Genomic DNA, 19,857 nt, shown 5'->3' on the forward strand with positions numbered 1-19,857 from the left:
ATAGATAGATAGATAGATAGATAGATAGATAGATAGATAGATAGATAGAATCCAAATTGGAATGGAAAAAGTAAAACTTTCACTATTTGCAGATGACATGGCACTATATATAGAAAACCCAAAAACAACTCCACCAAAAAACTACTAGAACTGATAAAGGAATTCAGTAAAGTTGCAGGACATGAAATCAATATATAGAAATCCATTGCATTTCTATACACTAATAATGAAATGGCAGAAAGAGAAATCAAGAAAACAATCTCATTTATAATTGCACCAAAAATAGTAAAATACCTAGGAATGAATTTAACCAATAAGGTGAAAGGTCCTGTACTCAAAAAAAAAAACTATAAGACATTATTGAAAGTAGTTGAAGATGACACAAACAAATGGAAAGATATTCATTCCATGCTCACGAACTGGGACAACAGATGTTGTTAAAATGTCCATATACCCAAAGCAATCTACAGATTTAATGCAATCCCTATTAAAATACCGACAGCATTTTTCACAGAACTATAACAATTATCCTAAAATTTGTATGGAACCACAAAAGACCTTGAATAGCCAAAGCAATCTTGAAAAAGAGCAAAACTGGAGGTATCACAACCCCAGATTTCAAGATACAGCACAAAGCTATAGTGAACAAAACAGTATGGTACTGGCACAAAAATAGACACACAGATCAATGGAACAGAAATAAACCCATGATTATACAGTCAATTAATTTACAACAAAGGAGGCAAAAATATGCAATGGGAAAAGACAGTTTCTTCAACAAATGGTGTTGGGAAAACCAGACAACTTCATGCAAATGAATGAAACTGGACCACATTCTTACACCATACACCAAAATAATCTTGAAATGGATTAAAAATCTAAATGTGATACCTGAAATTATAAAAATCCTAGAAGAGAGCCCATGCAGTAATTTCTCTGACATTGGCTATAGCAACATTTTTCTAGATATGTCTCTTGAGGCAAGGGAAACAAAAGCCAAAATAAACTATTGGGAGTACATCAAAATAAAAAGCTTTTACACAGGAAGGGAAGCCATCAACAAAACAAAAAGACAGCCTATTGAATGGGAGAAGATATTTGTAAATGATATATCTGATGAGGGGTTAATATCCAAAATATATAAGGTATGTATACAGCTTAACACCAATTAAAAATGGGCAGAAGACATAAACAGACATTTTTCCAAAGAAGGCATACAGATGGCCAGCAGACACATGAAAAGAAGTTAAACATACTCATCATCAGGAAAACAAATCAAAACTACAATGAGATATCATTTCACACTTGTCAGAATGGCTAAAATAGAAAACATGAGAAGCAAGTGTTTGTAAGGTTGTGGAAAAAAAGGAACCCTTGTGCAGTGTTGGTGGGAGTGCAAGCTGGTGCAGTCACCATGGAAAAAGTGTGGAGGTTATTAAAAAAATTAAAAATTGAATTACCATATGACCCAGGAATTCCATTACTGGATATTTATTTACCCAAGGAAAATAAAAACACTAATTCAAAAATATATATGCACCCTTATATTTATTGCAATATTATTTACAATAATCAAGATACATGGAAGCAACTCAAGTGCCCATCCATAGAAGAGTGGATAAAGAACACACACACACACATACACACACACACAGTGTGAAATATGACTCAGTCATAAAAATGAATGAAATCTTGCCATTTGTAACAACATGGATGGATCTAGAGAGTATCATACTACGTGAAATAAGTCAGACTGAGAAAGACAAATATCATATGATTTCACTCATGTGGAATTTAAGAAAGAAAACAAACAACAACAAAAAGGAGACAAACAAAACAGACTCTTAAATACAGAGAACAAACTGGTGGTTGCCAGAGGGGAGGTAGGTGTATATGTGTGTGTGTGGGGGAGGTGGTATATGAAATAGGTGAAGGGGATTGAGAGTACGCTCATTGTGATGAGCACTGAGTAATGTATACAACTGTTGAGTCACTGTATTGTACACCTGAAACTAACACTGTATGTTAACTATACTGGAATTTTTTTTTTAAGTACAAAATGGATGTAACACTACATCAAAGTGGGGAAAATAATAATAGTACCTACCTTAGAAGGTTGTTATGAGGATAATTAATGTTCCTAGAACAAGGCTTGGCATATGGTAAGAGGTACAAAAGCATTAGCTCTTATTATTTTATTATTTCTTATCCTTCTGAAAATCAAACAAGATAATGGATATTGAAAGTAAAACATAAAAAATAACAGAAAGTAAAACTTCGTACAAAAATTAAAGCTTTGTTTAAAATTATAATTGTCACCAACTGCACTTGAACTAATGAAAGACAGTCCTGATCTCCTTCCATGAGTCTTGTGGCATTTCTGGTGGAGGCCCCTGTATTCTTCTAATAAATTCTCCATTTTCATTTAAAAAAAAGTTAAATTAGGGGCACCTGGGTGGCTCAGTCGGTTAAGGGTCTGCCTTTAGCTCAGGTCTTGATCTCAGGGGCCTGGGATGGAGCCGCACATCAGGCTCCTTACTCAGTGGGGAGTCTGCTTCCCCCTCTCACTTCTGGTGCTCTCACTCGCTCTCGTGCTCTCTCTCTCTCAAATGAATAAATAAATATTAATTTTTTAAAAAAGTTAAATGATAGCTAGAAAAAAGAGGGTAGTCAGTAAAGGTATGGATTTCATCTTTTTGTCCATTTTTTTCTTTTTTGTTTTTTTAAAATTTCAGGTTAGGATAGACAAATAGTAATGTTTAGGAAGCCATTGAAAATAATATATTTCATGATTTGCACAAGTGACCACCAGATAAAGATCTGTGATAGGTTATTTGTAAGCAAACTACCTTTTATTCATAAATATTTAAAAAATTCTGTTTGACTATGAAATCATTAGTATTTTATATAGAGAAGCAGTGAAGTGGAAGAAAACTGTTTTGAACTCATATGACACATACTGTGATAAGCCTTTACATATATTCCTTTTTATTACTTATAGCAATCCTGAAAAGTACAGTTATTATCCCTATTTTATAGAGGATTGAAAATTAATGTGACTCTTCCATAAGCAGCCCATTACTGGAGCTGAGATTTGAACCTGTGTCTTTCTTAGTATGGCGTGTGTGTTGATTTTGATATGCCAGACTGCTTTCTTTTTTACCTTTTTTCTCTTAAACTATTAATTTACTTTTATCAGAGTGATCTATACATAGTCTCCAGCTTAGTGGAAATTAGTCAGAATTCATGCTGCATTGCGTTGCTGTTAATTAAATCCAAGAAACAAAAGAGAGGGAAGTTGAGTATAAGTTCTTCAAGGTGATGGCTTGCTTTTCAAATTAGTATGCATAAGCAACCTGGTTATTTCATATTTAAAAAAAAAAAGGAAATTCAGCCAAGGAATTGGATAAAAGTCAGGCTATAATACTACTTTCATTCAAACCTTTGGTAAGTTGTCAGTCACAGATGGCAGTCTGATGCAAGGAATAAGGGTGCAAGAAACTTTTCCTAGAATGTATTTGTAAAACCTCATGAAATCAGAAGTTTTCTTTTTAATTATCAAGAGAAAAGAAAATTCTTGAGCTTTTTTGAAGGAATCATCATAAAATACATTCCATGTATATAGTTGATTAAAGCATAAGTCTTAAATGGGATATTTTTAAAAGCGAAATTATCTTTAGCTATTAATTTGTTCATCGTACCATAAAAGTTCAGCTATTGAATTATAATCACAATTAAATGAGTGTGTTGGTTTATAACTCTAATGAGCAGTAGTCAAATTAAACCCAATTAGGAAACGGTGATTAATGACCAAATGTATAAATTGATCTTCATCATTGTCACAATCCCCTAAAGCAATCTTTTATTTAGGAGCTGTAAAAAAAGTCATTTATATCCTAGCAATATTAATAATCTTAATATTTATAATGTGAATATATAATTTTTTTCCATTTAGATCAGTAATAGCAGAGCATATAACGTTTCAGATTAAAATTGTGATTAATAATGACTCTTAATTTAGAAGTTTAAGGAGCTTGGCATCACACCAAACAGGTTTACTTTAGACTTACCTATTGCAAAGCTTCTTTGTAAGAGAGTTTCTTCTATCTTCCATTGGTTAATGAGGAACATTTTTTTAAAATCCAGGTGATTGGTCATATATTTGCACAACAGATGATACCTGGTTGAATAAAGAGCAATGATCTTGATAATATCTATGCTGTTAGATCACCTATGGGAAATTTTTAATGTGGCGAAAGAACTGGAATCCAAGAATTATTTTTTCCACTGTGATTAGTAATTTGATTCTATGGTATGTGTAAGACTGTTGAATCACAGACCTGTACCTCTGAAACAAGTAATACATTATATGTTAAAAAAAAAAAAAAGAAGAAGAAGATAGCAGGAAGGGAAAATTGAAGGGGGGAAATCAGAGGGGGAGATAAACCATGAGAGACTGTGGACTCTGAGAAACAAACTGAGGGTTCTAGAGGGGAGGGGGGTGAGGGGATGGGTCAGCCTGGTGATGGGTATTAAAGAGGGCATGTTCTGCATGGAGCACTGGGTGTTATGCACAAACAATGAATCATGGAACACCACATCTAAAACTAATGATGTAATGTATGGGGATTAACATAACATAATTTAAAAAAATGGAAAAACAATAGAGAAAATCAATGAAAAGTTAATTCAATAAAATTGGTACATGTGTAGCAGATCTGACCGAAAAAAAAAATTGATTCAAAGAATATAATTTGGCACTATTGACTGTAATGTAGTTTAGAGACTGTTAGAATTATAATGGTTGTAAGGGACAGAAACCTACATCAGTCTAGTTTTTGTTAAGAAGCTTCCAGGTCAGGGAAGGATACTTATTTTCCTCATATGACAGGGAGTGGTCTGGTTTAGGGCATGAAGGGAACAAGGGATTCTCTGATCTTCCAGCCCAGTTGCCTCCAAATTGGCTCCTTTGTCGGCCAGGCTCTCTGAAGGGGCAACCAACATGGCTCCCACTTTTCATCATTCTCCTTCAGCAACCACAGCAATCTTTTCAAATGATTCTGATTGGCCCTACTTGGGTCCCATATCCATATCTAGACCAGTCACTGAGCTGGAACCACATGTGTAGGAATTTTCTCAATGGAAAATGGATGGAGTCACATGTCTACTAGAATGGCCTAAATTTTATTGAAATGAAAGTAAGCTGTTAATTAAATAGTCGAAGAGAAATTAACTCTTTTCCTTGCTTGTCCAGTTGTATTGCCAGGATTAATTCATTAAGCATGTGATCAAATTCTCCCTGCTCAGCGGGGAGCCTGCTTCTCCCTGTCCTGCTGCTTGTGCTCTCTCTCTTTCTCTCTGTCAAATAAATAAGTAAAATCTTAAAAAAAAAATATGTGGCCAAGTTAGAAGCAAGGTTTTCCTGGGGTGCTGGCTAGCTCAGCCAGAAGAGCATGCAACTCTTGATCTCAGGGTCATGAGTTTGAGTCCCGCATGGGGTGCAGAGATTACTTACATAAATAAAAAAAACTTTAATTAAAGCAGGGTTTTCTTTATCATTATTTATTTATCTACCTATCCATTCATTCATCTGTTTTACGTGCCGCTGTGAGGTTTTATGTTCTATTTCATTTCTTCCCACTTTTAGCCAGATCTACCTGAACACAGACTCCTTTCTTTGGTGTCTCTAATGTTTCTCAATGAGGAGGGTAGGCATATTGTCCCCCGGGGGATGTTTGTCAATGTCTAGAGACATATTTTAATTGAGATATAAATGACATACAACATTATATTAGTGTTAGGTATACAACACAATGATTGTATGTGATCACTACAATGAGTCTCATTAACGTCCATTTTTGTTTATCACAACTGGGAGTTCAGGGTGCCACTTGCCTCTTGTGGGTGGAGGCTGGGGATGTTGTTAAACATCCTATAGTACACAGTACACCCCCCACCCCCAATAGATAATGATCTCACCTAACTTACCAGTAGTCCCAAGATGAAGAATTCCTGCTCTAAGGCATTTTCGACAGTTGGAGCCCAAATCCATTCACCAAGCTATTGGAATGAAACCCAATTTAAAACAGTCACTACCTGGCCAAGATTCCATGAGAACTAAGGCTGAGTGATCCAAAGTTAACTCGCACATCAGATCCCTTTCTTGCTTCAGATTAATTTCCCTAAATAGCCACCCTGTTGCTTCGAGTTAGCAAGTGCCCATGTTGTTGGTGGGTGTTTCTGTTTCTCTCTTTATACACAAGACTATTTTCAAGAACATTTTCAGTTCTCTACCTTCACCCGAATCCCCCTCCTGCCTCGTATCTATTTTCTCTTTTCGCAGCAACTCAAGAAAAGTTCTAAAAAGTATACAACTCTTGGAACATCAATATTTAATGGAAAGTGGGACTAATTTGAAAGTATCAGCATTTTAAGGCCATCTCGGCAAGGTGCATTTCAGTAGCATATTATGGTTATTTATCACAAATCAAATGCAGTACGTTGCTTGAAGACAGATTATTTTTCAAACTAATTGTAACAATCTTATTTCCTGCTGTTTTTATGTTTCTTTTATGTGTGAGTCTCCCTTCTGAAATGTGTTTTTCTTTTGTTTAATCTGTAGCACATTCTTCTGTTAAAACTCTAAGGTCGGAGGCTGCTAACTGCCAGTCAGGCTCTTCATCTAAGTTGGTGAATTAGCAGCTCACAGAATCTCACACCACTAAACAAAAAAACAAAACTCCCTATGAATATAAGTACTGCAGCTTTCTTTGATATTTGTTCAGAAGGAAAATTCATTTGTATAATCTATCAAGCATGTAACAATGTGCTTTTGATGGTGAAAATTGTTTTATAAATATTAATAGGTATGTTTTTCACCCACTTTGTACACAGAATGGCCTTTGTGCAAGACGAATTTTCTATAGAATTGAGGTTTCATTAATGTGACACTGAATATCTTATGTCTGAACCAAGTTCAGTACCTTGAAAAATACATTTTAGATTAGTTTGTTGTTTTAATAAATGAAAAAGCTAAGGTTTGAGCAAGCAAGTTTATTTTATTGCCCCGCTGTTGACATAGCCATCAATCCATTTTTAACACACTCATTCTATAAGTGTACTTGGATAGGTCTTACAGGGGGAAATAAGCATATGAGAGTCCATTGATATTCAAGGATTAATCCAGTTTTTGTTTATTTTGTCCCTTATGCTTTTTTGTTTTCATGCCATTAGATGCACTTTCCTAAGTTTCTCTTTCACTGATACCTGTGGCTATTGCAACATGAGAAGTGTGACTTAGCAGGGATAGGCAGCCTTTTTCTATGAAGGACCGTATAGTCTCTATTATAAGGAGTCATCTCTGCTATTGTCCTGGGACCCTGCTGTAGAAATATGTAAATGAATGGGTGTGGTTGTATTCCAGTCCAACCATACTTACAAAAACAGACAGCAAGCTGTCCCAAGGGCTATCCTTTGCCACCGTCTGACTGAGATTCTCATTTGGGGCTGCTTTATATCAATCTTTAGCCACCCTGGCCTTGTGGAAAGGTATGGTGTGATTTGAGGGTCATCAAAGGCATCTCTTCCACCCTCAACCTTTAGGCTAAAATCTTCTCCATCAGTCACACAGCCTGAAATGCCAACCACTAAAATCCTTCCTGTGGGAAATTCTTAAGTATTCTGAATATGGCGTTTCACTGAAAATCATAGGTAACCTGTACATCTGTAAACTCCAGTAGGCATTAGTTTAGATTCACTATAAACAGAAGGCTAGGATTATAAGGGAATGGGGCCAAGGACAGGTCATTTTTAGAATAGGAGAATCCTGTAGCCTGGGCTGACATTGGGAAGGTGAGTGTAAGAAAGAACTGGGCAGGTGGAGTGTGGCGGTGGTATAATAGCCAGTGAGTGCCGGCTGTCTGTGCTACTGAGTGCTTGGCATGCAGTCCCTGCTTGCACCAATGCCATGCAGTAGAAAATACTCTGGTTTCCATTTTATAAACAAGGCCACTGGGCTTAAGAGAGGTGATGCTACCTGGCTCTGAAGTGTCCAAGCTGTAATTCATACCCAGGTGTGGTGAAGTACAAGGAAAAACATCCAGGCAATACAGCATTATAAACTGAGATAGTGGGGCAGGAAAGCACTTTGTATGTTTGGGACCCCCTTTAAAATATTAAGCAGGCATAACAAGCATGTGTCGAAAAGAGCGCATGTACTTCCTTCAAGTGCTTTATTCTCCCTGTGCTCCGTACCCCTTTTATCCCACAGTCACCGTCTTCAAGCTCTGGTTTAACTCTTAGTTTTCTCAGGGTGGTCCCCAAATAGTGAACTCATTTCTGTCCTTGACATATACATCATACTGCAGTAAAAAGCATCTTTTGAAAATCTGGCTTTGCAGAGGGGAGGTGGAGCTGCCTTCTGAACTTTGCATCCATATACATTAATTATGTTCTCTCAAGTAGCTTGGAACTGTAGTCGTTGTAAGGGGCAAAGATCAGCCTGGACCTATTGTGATTTACTAGTTTATTGATCTTGACCAAGAACTCTTTTATTTGAAACTCTTCAGTTAGGAAGTCAGTTTGATAGCCTTTGCCCATTCATTTTGAAGGTGTCAGTTACACGTAGTCTTGCCAATGAGTAATGGAGAAGCTGAAATTACTAATAAATTAATTAAAATTTATTTATAAGCCTAGTGGAAAGCCAAGAATGAAGTTGCTTTCCTATTGATTATTATACCAGTCATTAACTGCTGACAAAATGCCATTGTAGCAAGCAGAGAACGTTGGCCAATTCCTTTGGTAATTGTAGGATTCCATCATTAAGATTGCAGTATTCTGGACAGTAATTACTCATTTGCTCCATGTATTCACAGTGTGTGGGTAAAGTGGTTGGACATTTTGTGGCAAGACTAAGGACTCTGGCAGACATCAACTTCTATATAAGATTCTCTCTTGTCAGTCAGTGCTACTTTAAATAATTTGCGGTTTAGGCTTTTATGTATGCCAAGTATTCTTAGATGTTAAAATGCCAGTTCTGCATAGATTTGTATCAAAGTGCTTGATTTTTGTGGTAGAGAGACCCTTGTGTAGAGCCTCTATGTAGGGTCTGTAACTCTAGGATGTTGTAATGTAACAATATTTTGTCATTATAAGAAAATGGGATGAGCAGACCATGGTCATTACTTTTGAATGAATTATTCCAGGTTGTTTCCCTTTGAAGAAGTAGCTCCTCCTCAGCAATGCTGGAGGAGAATGGGTAATTTCTCTAAAGTCGAAGTCAAAGATCCCTGTCTATCAATATCTGAAGTAAAGTAAAAGAAGGTTAGAATAGAATGTCATCATAGACAACTAATTTCTACCCAAAGGGATGTAATAAAAGGGGTCAGATCCCAGAAGCCTTCATGTCATCCCTCCTCACTGCAGGCTCTCCCTGAGAATTCATGTAGAAGATATCCTGTAAATCAAGGAAAATGCTCTTTCCATGGTCCATCCATATCACCCAGTGGGTTTCAACTGTGTCCGGGGCTTTTGGTCATTGAGAGAGTTGGAGATTTCTACCTGTACCAGAGAGTAGAGACAGTAGCGCTGGTAATGCCTGGCTACCTCCCATCATATCTGATCTGTCTCGGTCCCTTAGTGTTTTATAACCTGAATCAAAAGAGTCATATCATGCACACATCAGGATGATGGTCCTAGTTTGAGCAGACCCCAAAGTAAGTATATGATCAGTTTAGGGAATGTTATTTCCATTTTCCAAATAAGAAAACTGAGGCCCTAGGAGGAAGTAGGTTAATTTTTTTTATCAAGTTACAGTTAGTTAAGGATCAAATAAAAAACTAATGATTCTAACCCAGTGTTCTTTGCACTAAATCTTTCAGAAATATTAGCAAGGATACTGATTAAATAAAAATTTCACTTTGCAGCTTTGCGCAGCGGCATTATCGTAGCCAATGAGGTTTATCCGAGGCGCGATTATTGCTAATTGAAATATTTCACTTTGCAGCATCAGAAGGACAAAGGAGGACAGTGGGATTAAACATTATAATCTAGTTTCTCTTTGCATCAAAGGTAAAGGTGATGATCAGTGGTTATATACTAAAAATAAATGCAATAAAAATGGCAAATCAAAGCTGTATGTAGATGTGGCAGTCTATAACTTTTAATGGGTGACCACAGTTTATATTGTTATTTTATTAAACAGAGACCAACAGGTGTAAATTTCTGTGCTCTTTATTAGAATGTAAGTCCCTTGAGAACAGGGACTATGCCACCATATTTGTCTTTGTACCCCTAAAGTTTAAGATCAAGAAAGCCGTAACAGTTTCTCCTGCCCCTATCATGAGGAAAAAAAATGACAGTATTTTATTTTTCTTTCTGCTATCCCTGCCACCCTGGGGAACTAATTTATAGATCCTTAAGAGATATTCATGTGTGTGCCTTTTTTCCTTTATTTAGTTGTCTGTTTTGATGCAAAGATAAACTTTGATGACAATGCAGAATTCCGACAAAAGGACATATTTGCTATGGACGACAAATCAGAGAATGAGCCCATTGAAAACGAAGCTGCCAAATATGATCTAAAATATATAGGACTGGATGGGAACATTGCCTGCTTTGGTAAGAAAATAGTTTTATCAAAAGCATGATTTGTGGATTTTTGCAGAATTTAGGAACTACTGATTTCTGAACCTTTCTGAAATGGTATTTCCTGGTAGCCAGTAAAAATAGGAGTTTTTGTAGCCCAAAAGTCTTGGGAAACAATTCCGAGTTTCTTCCCAAAGTTCATTTTGCTCAGTGGTCACTGGCTTAAAGCGGGGTTTCTGAAGTCTGTCATTATTAACATTTTGAGTGGAATAATTCTTTGCTCTGGGGGGCTGTCCTATACAGTGTCAGATATTTAACATTGTCCCTGGTCTTCAGGTGCCACTGGGGACCCCCCCATTTTGATAACCAAAGATGTTGCCAAACACTGGCAAGTATCTTCTGGTAGCCAAAATCACCCCAGCTGAAAAATACTATTTTAAAGCATCTCAGTTAAATTTTGCTCAATAAAAATCAAAATCTTTGCTACTCCAGTCTGTGTTAATATGCTAGGAACTATTCTGAAATTTGGTTTTAAGATAAAATTTCTCAGAGGAAGTAGAAGAGAACATACACTTGAATCATTATCCTCCAGTTTCAGCTTTTATGATAACCAAATGATAAAATGTTTCATCCATTATCCAGTTTATTAATAAAACAATTGATTTTATCATACTCATCTAAATTTGTGAAAATGGCTTATTGAGCTGAGATAAGAATGGGTCTATAGAGGTAATACAATTTCTGTTATTGTCCGCAGCTTATAGAGCTGAGATTTATACGCATCTGTGTTTCTGGTGGAGCCAATTCATTGCACTAGAAACTGAGGTCTTAATCTTAATGGAATTAAAATAAAAAAGATTTGTAGCTCATTAAACCAACAGGATTATTATATTCAGAACTGAACAGACCTCATCCAGTAGTCTGCTGAGCCATACAATAGAAAATGACATCTAATTACAAGGGATACCAAAAGCTCTTGCTTTGTATCAGAGTAATAACTGTAATGTACCAGACCACTCACATTGTTCTGATCTTGATAAGCTAATGCGCTCTCAATATTTGTAGGCATTTAGAAAGGAGAATGATATAATGGTGTGTTTAGAACAAATTAAATACAGATTCTTTGTAGCCTCTATGGGAGTATGCATGATTTGACCAAGTTAGCAGCCTCAAAAGCAACAGTTAACACATTTCAAATTATTTTAAGATTGTATATAAACCATTTTTATTGTAGTTGCCCCAGACTTAATTAAATTAGTCACAGTTCATAGGCTTGTCTGGGGAATTCAAGGGTCAGAAAAAGTGAAGTATATTTTACCTTGAGAGTTTCTGCTGTGTTTAGGAAGTCTGCTTTTTTTTTTTCTTTCTTCCTATCTAACCTGAGGAAAGTAATTTCATATTAATTAAGTATAAGAAGCCAAAAAAGTACAATTGGTCAATAAAACTCAGCTCTGGAAAATAAGAATTGCAGTGCTAAAACTCTTTATTTATTTTCTTCAAAACAAAACAAAACAAACGCCCTAAGATGTTAGCACATTTTGGTTCCAGTTTTAATGATCAGGTTGCTAGTGAACATTTCTTATAATAATTTGAAGAAGGAACAGAGGGATAAGAATATTATTTGGATGCTGTCATTTATTTATTTGTTTTTCTGAGTTTATCCACATAACCTATAAACATGCATGGTTACACTGAGTGTAAAAAAGTATGGAGCCCTACTGAAGTTGGGACCCTTGTGGCTCAACCCCAGAGGGATGCTACATTCAAAGGAGCATATTCTCAGCAAGCAAAAAATTAAATTCCATTTTTTACTCAGATCTTTTAAAGGATATTAAAAAGAATGTAATTCATAGACCCAAGCAACTTCTTGTAGCCTTCTCTCTTTCCCGGTTCTCTTGAGTTCTGTATTTTTCCAGAACCCAAAACTCCATCTTCTGCTACTAGCCCAAATTAATTAATTATGGAAACCTTTCCCTTTTATCTGTTTCCCAGATTGACGTAACTTCTCAACAGACCTGTCTTCCTATTCCCAGGTCTTTTTGTTTATTCTTTTGCACATTTCCTGATTTATCCTAAAGTCTGTGAATTTACCTGGTGGAACACAGTTCCAGGCAGGACATTGACCTGGTAGTGACAGGGTTCTCTTTGGCATTATGGGGGAGGGAAATGGTTCGTTCACCCTTTCGTGTTGCTAAATTTATCCTGTCTTGTGTGCCACTTACATTTCCCAGTGAATGGTGCTGGACTTGCCATGGCTACCTGTGACATCATCTTCCTGAATGGTGGGAAGCCAGCCAACTTTTTGGATCTTGGTGGTGGTGTAAAGGAAGCTCAAGTGTATCAGGCTTTCAAACTGCTCACAGCCGATCCTAAGGTAACCTCTGTCTTTGTAGGGAGATTGCATAATGTTCTGACTTTTCACCCTCAAGAGCTGCCTTTTCCCTGCTGCTAAGGGGGTAACAAGCCAGCACCTTTACTTTGCAGGCGCAGATGCAAATCCTGCTTTTCTATCTGCTCAGAGCACACAGTGAGTTATTCCTTTCAGATGAAAGGCTGACAAGTGCCTCCAGGATCTTATTACAGATGCTGTGCTTCTGAAGTTCTGAGAGCTAGGAGGAAATAAAGGGGGGGAGGGCACCAGCCGGTGCAACATTGGTTGGCATGAAACATTATTTGAGTAATGTACTCCAAAGCTCTTATGTGACTTAGAGGACTCAATCTCTGATTCCTTCCATGCTGCAAGTATTGTCATACAATTGGAGACAGGAAAAAATTAAAGGATTGTAAAACTGTGTATCACTAGAAAGTAATGACCCACATTCTTTTGTATGCTTTTTAACTGTCACAGTTTATAACGTGAGCTAGCTAGCATAGCATGTTGCTTTATGAACCTCTTTTCTCCTTGCCTACCGCACAGCTGTCACCCCCTTGCTAGTGCATAGTAGGGATCCAGTAAACACCTTTCAAGTTCAATACCCCTGTGCTCTGTTTCGACCGCAGGTACTCACTTGTTTATGACAACATGGTTTAGGTGGACGCTTATGACATGGAGAAGACTCACATGTTTTGAACGTCTGATATATATCATTTATTTCTCTCTACAATTCTGTGAGGTAGTGTGTGCACCACCACCGTTGGACTTTAAACTTTGAGAATCATTATCTTGATACTGTTAGAGCATCTGAGACATGCTCTCGGTTCTTAATGTATCTGAAGACAGGGGAAATGTGAACCATCACTAGGAAAATCATAAAACGATATCAGATTTTTTTTTAAAGAAATGTGGTCTGAACTTAATATGGAAGCTTCTCATTAATAAGTGTACCAACAATAGTCTTTTGGTTCGCACATACAAAATTTTGTTTTATATTAGTAGTATGCTTGTCTGTTTTCATTGTGACTCAGATGGTTGCTCACCTTACATTTTTGCTAACTCTTGTCCTTCTGATTCACAAAATAAATGGTAGGGTGTAATCAGCTGCTAATCTTTAGTTCTCCAGTGCTATCCAAGAAGAGCACGGTCACCAAAATCCAGTCACCCAGCCATGAAGAAAGTGTTTGCAGTTGGTTTTTCTGTTTATATAAGTACCTTGTTTTCATTGGTTAAGTAGGAATATTATCAGTGTCTTCCTAGTTATTAATTTATTTATCCCTTCTTACTATTACTTTCTTTTTTTAAGATTTTATTTATTTTTTTGATATAGATATAGAGAGAGAACAGGAGCTGGGGGAGAGGGGCAGAGGCAGAGGCAGAGGCTCCCACTGAGCAGGGAGCCTGATGTGGGCTCAATCCCAGGACCCTAGGGCCATGACCTGGTCCGAAGGCAGATGCTTAACTGACTGAGCCACCTAGGTGCCCCTTCTTATTTACTAAGGGAAGGATCATTTTCCTCCCAGAGAGTTTCCTATCAATTGAAATCTCTAAATACCATGAATATAACTAACACACAGCTCTTTAAATGCTTGAACCACAAAGTATTCAGAGAACAGGGCAACTGTGATAAAATACTGAACTTTTAGTGTCTACTGAAATGCAGTGCTAAGAATAATAGAGAGCTATCGAGGGAGTAAGTCTACCAGGACAATCATTGCATTTTCTTTGGAATATCTTTTCTTAGCGGCTGATCTGGAATTTTAATTTTGTAAAAATACAGGAAGGGAAGGAAAAATCACTTGCAGAGCCATTTTTTTAAAAAGAGTCTCTTAAAAAATTTTGACTTTACCCTATGGAATATTTTCAAATGCTTAGAGTATTTAAACTTTTTTGAGATTGCCTGTCATCTTGGGTAGAGAAAGATATGTGGGAGTTATTTTATTTTTCTCATGCTATATCAGGAAAATGAATGCATAGCTCATCTCACTGTAAATTTTCCAAATCTTGAAATTTCAAAGACAGATAAAAAGCATAGAAATGTAATGGGTATTTTCAATCCTGGCATTGTTTAACAGATTTCAGAGAACAGAGGCTTAAAAATAGTATAGATGAATTGATTTGATTTTGCAAGAAAACCGGTTGTAGTTCTAGCAGTAATTATTTCAAGTAGCACCCCATTCAGCTGCCCAGAAGTAGAGAATCCCCAAAACCCAAAGCTAATTATTACAAAGGTATTTTCTTGTTAGATATAAGGATTAGTCAGTTGAAAACACTGAAACTCAAAATTGCAAAAGGCCTCTTGTTAAACTTGAATCAACTGATAGTAACAACTACTTGTTCATCATGTGTGTGAGCTAATTCTATTGATCAAGTAATAAATGTTATAAATGTCATCATTCAAGAACAATATTATGGGTTAAGCTATATTTCTATACCATTTCAGCCATAGAGCTGAAACTTAAATTTTTTGCTTGACTGTTAGCCCAAATGCTGATACTTACTGGGACCTAACGCAAATGCCTTTATCACTAATAGGTTCCTTATTTGTTTGTAATATATATGAAACAGAGCTCCTCTGCCAAACTGTCTAAAACAAGAATCTTTTCAAGATAGCTCACTTACAAAACTGAATTCACATTAAATGTTTTATAATTCTCTTATTTTCAAGTTGGGCTGGAGATGAGAGAAAGACAGTAGAGTTTGTTCTGCTGGTGGTATGATAGATCTGATCTTCATCGTTTTTAACATACAGAATTCAAGCACTAGTGTTATTTTAAATCAAAAGGAGTAAAAATCACATAAAATAGGAAGTAGAAGTAGGGTTTTTGTGGTAATCTGTAAAGAATTTGAACACACTTAAAGGAAAAGCCCTCCAAAGAGTGTTATCCTTAAGTTTTTGTTTTCCTGAATCATGCTTTGGCTTTTATTTCTAATTCTAAACTTAGAATTCCAAAGGTGTAGAAAATGAGTACAAATGACATCTGGAGTGTGTAAAACATCTTACACAAATGAAGAAAAGGAAAAGATAGTTGACAGGAATCTCAATATATTGTCACCCCCACCCTGTTGGCCAAAGTTAAGCACATCTGTTGCCCTCTGAAGGCCTGATTTCAAAAACTGGTAGTGTGTAATTGACATTCGTGAAATCACCGCACCTGATCTGTTTGTGCTTCCTGGTTTAGATCTAATTTACAGTCATGTTTCAAAACTCTTTATTTTTAAATTTTTGTTTCTTTAAATATTATTATTTTTTGCTGCAAGTATAATTAATGTAAAGTGTTTTTCAAAGCTCTTTAAATATCCAGAAACAAATGTGCTGCATAAGCACCAAGTACTAGTTCAAAAAAGAAGGGGTTCTTCGTGGGGCTCGGGCACCAGACTGCCCAGGTTCCAGTCATATTTTTACCACTTACTGGTTGTGGGAGCTTGAGCACGTAATTTTACTTCTATATATCTCAGTTTCTTCTTTTATAAAATGAAATAATAACATTACTTATTACCTCGGAGGGTTGCTTCATTTATTTTTTTTAGTATTTGGAGGTTAGCTTTATTAAAATTTTTTAATTGAGATGTAATTGACATACAACATCATATAAGTTTGAGGTATATAATGTGTTTATTTGATACATCTGTATGTTGCGGTATAATCACCAGTATAGCATTAGCTTCCATCCTGTTCTGTAATTATAATTTCTTTTTTGTGGTAAGAACATTTAATCAGAGACTTGTTCATTCCATTAACTGAGATACACATATACATTTCCCATTTAAAGGAGGAATAATTTTATATGACAGTATCATTTAAAATTCTTTATAAATTTTTATTGAAGTATGACCTACATACAGAACAGTATGCAAATCAAAAGTATATAGCTTGATGAGTTATCACAAAGTGAACATAGCCATGTAACTGGCAGCCAGGTCACAAAATAGAACATGACCAGTGTTATGGACTAAGTGTTTACATCCCCTGCAAAATTCATATGTTGAAATCCTAACCCCCAATGTAATGGTATTAGGAAGTAGGGCCTTTGAAAGGTAATTATGTCATGAAAGTGGAGCCTCGTGAGTGGGATTAGTACCCTGATAAAGGAGACCCCAGAGAACTCCTTCACCCCTTCCTCCATGTGAGGATGTATCTAGACAATGGCCATTTCTGTACCAGGAAATGGGCTCTCATGAGACACTGAATCTGTCAGTGCCTTCATCTTGGACTTCCGACCTCTAAAATTGTGAAAAATAAATGTTTGTTGTCTCACCACTCAGTCTATGGTAGTTTGTTACAGCAGCCTGAACAGACTTAGACAACCAGCATCTCAGAAGCCAGTAATGAACTCCTGCCCCATGCTTCTCCTTCCCTGCTCTCTCCCCAAAGGTAACACAGCTATCCCAACTTCTGCTGTCATCCATTTATTTTGCCTTAATATAAATGTCAGCTTAATATAAATAGGATCATACAGTGTACACTCTTTTGTGTTTGCCATCTTCCATTTAACTTTCATTGGTAAGATTCATCCACATTTTATGTAGCAGTGGTTCACTCATTCTTACTGCTGTATGGTATTCTATTGTGTGACTCTGCCAGAACCCTTTATCCTTTTCTGTTGATGGACATTTGTGTTACTCAGTTTTGACTATTACGTTGCTATGAACATGTTCTCATACAAGTCTTTTGGACCGCATTTCCGTGGGATATATTCTTGGAACTAGGATTTTTGGGTCATAACTTACACTCATATTCAGCTTGAATGGATACTGCCAAGCAGGTCTCCAGGTGTGCCCATTTACACTCTGGTGACCGTGTATGGGAGTTCCAGTTTCTCCACATCCTTACCAACACTCGGTACAGTCAAGCCTTCCCAGTTGCAGTCATTCTGATCAATGTATGGTGGTTTCCAATGAGACTGAGTGCTTTTTCTCATGACCAATGAGGTTGAACACCTTTTCATATATTTATTAGCTATTAGGGTATACTCTTTAAACTTCTGTTACCTTGTCTGTAGAGTGGACATGAAAATAATCCCTGGAAGCATTGCTTTGAATATCAACAGAGATCCTATATGTGTAAGTGGTTGGCAGACATTTCTAAAGCACAATGAAAACTTTAATGTGTGCTGTTGTTGTTTTTTTGAATGTTCAATTTCATTATAATTTCTAAGGCTTAGATTTATAATTATTGAAAGGGGAGGGACTAAGCGGTCATGGACAGGATGGAAGGTGTCTGAAACAGGTTTATTGACATCAGTGTTATTGCATGTGTTGTTTTGAAGTTGATGAAATGTGTAAGCAATTCAGTAGCTTGCAGTGATTCTCTGCTCAGACAACCCAGAAAACACAACTTAATCAAGGGAGGATTAAATTCATGTCTGCAAGAACCACAGAATATCATTTGGTATAAATCTGAGAGGAGTCTAGCTATTTTGGCTCTGTGGTGTGTGCTTCAAAAGTCTTTAGAATTTGAGGCTGGAGAAGGAAAACTGCATGCCCTATTTTCAGCATGCAAATGCCTTCAGTTTTTTTTTAATTTTATTTTATTATGTTAATCACCATACATCATTAGTTTTTGATGTAGTGTTCCATGATTCATTGTTTGTGCATAACACCCTGTGCTCCATGCAGAATGTGCCCTCCTCAATACCCACCACCAGGCTAACCCATCCTCCCACCCCCCTGTCCTCTAGAACCCTCAGTCTGTTTTTCAGAGTCCATCGTCTCTCATGGTTCGTCTACCCCTCCGATTTCCCCTGCTTCATTCTTCCCCTCCCGCTACCTTCTTCTTCTTCTTTTTTTTTTCTTAACATATATTGCATTATTTGTTTCAGAGGTACAGGTCTGTGATTCAACAGTCTTACACAATTCACAACGCTTACCAAGCACATACCCTCCCCAGTGTCTATCACTCAGCCACCCCACCCCATCCCTCCCACCCCACCCCCCACTCCAGCAACACTCAGTTTGTTTCCTGCGATTAAGAATTCCTCATATCAGTGAGATCATATGATACATGTCTTTCTCTGATTGACTTATTTCACTTAGCATAATACCCTCTAGTTCCATCCACATCGTTGCAAATGGCAAGATTTCATTTTTTTGATGGCTGCATAATATTCCATTATATATATATATATATATATATTACATCTTCTTTATCCATTCATCTGTTGATGGACATCTTGGCTCTTTCCATAGTTTGGCTTTTGTGGACATTGCTGCTATAAACATTGGGGTGTATATACCCCTTCGGATCACTACATTTGTATCTTTGGGGTAAATACCCAGTAGTGCAATTGCTGGGTCATAGGGTAGCTCCATTTTCAACTTTTTGAGGAACCTCCATAAATATGTTTTGGGATTAATATGTGCTAAATGCCTCACACACATATTGTTGATTATCATACATTTAGAATATATTTAAGTATAAGACACAGGAACCTCTTTTTCACTTATTTACATGTTTATGTCAGAGGCTCTCAGCAAGACTCATTTTATTACAAGACCATGTGTATTTGCTGAAATACCACATCTGCAAGGGAACATTTATTTCGAGGGGGGACAGCAATAGAACTTTTGTAGGGATTGATTTTTTAATATAATGCCCAATCCTTTAAATATCATGAGCATTATTTTTGAAATAACTCTCCCATCCCTGTTCTTACAGGCCTCTTTGAAAATAAATTTTACTTTCATATGAGTTGGAAGGAGTAAAAGTCCAGGCAGCCGTTCTGTGTGTTGATAGGCTACCTGATAGTCTAGTCTGAGAAGAATACAAATGACTCTGTACTTATGAACTGGTAACCTGTCCTCTGGTTTCACCCATATGTAGGGTAACACTGTGCGTGAGCTAGCGAATGGAAAGCCAGTTGCCCCACACTCATTGCTCTTCCTTTCCTCAAAGTACT

The 19,857-nt window shown here is 36.8% G+C and overlaps 1 protein-coding gene and 1 pseudogene across 1 annotated transcript in view; both read left to right on the forward strand.

The window, feature by feature from the left end:
- Nucleotides 1-19,857, forward strand: part of SUCLG2 (succinate-CoA ligase GDP-forming subunit beta) — a 257,845-nt gene that overhangs the window by 145,400 nt on the left and 92,588 nt on the right. Inside the window, exons 8-9 of the mRNA XM_034997522.1 lie at nt 10,456-10,617; nt 12,816-12,958. Of these exons, the coding sequence (XP_034853413.1) occupies nt 10,456-10,617; nt 12,816-12,958 (305 nt within the window). The remainder of the gene's footprint in view (nt 1-10,455; nt 10,618-12,815; nt 12,959-19,857) is intronic.
- LOC118006101 lies at nt 9,922-10,104 on the forward strand (annotated as a pseudogene).

The sequence above is a fragment of the Mirounga leonina genome, unplaced genomic scaffold (assembly GCF_011800145.1).
Source record: "Mirounga leonina isolate KUSES-001 unplaced genomic scaffold, KU_Mleo_1.0 Mir_94, whole genome shotgun sequence".
Classification (NCBI taxonomy): domain Eukaryota; kingdom Metazoa; phylum Chordata; class Mammalia; order Carnivora; family Phocidae; genus Mirounga; species Mirounga leonina.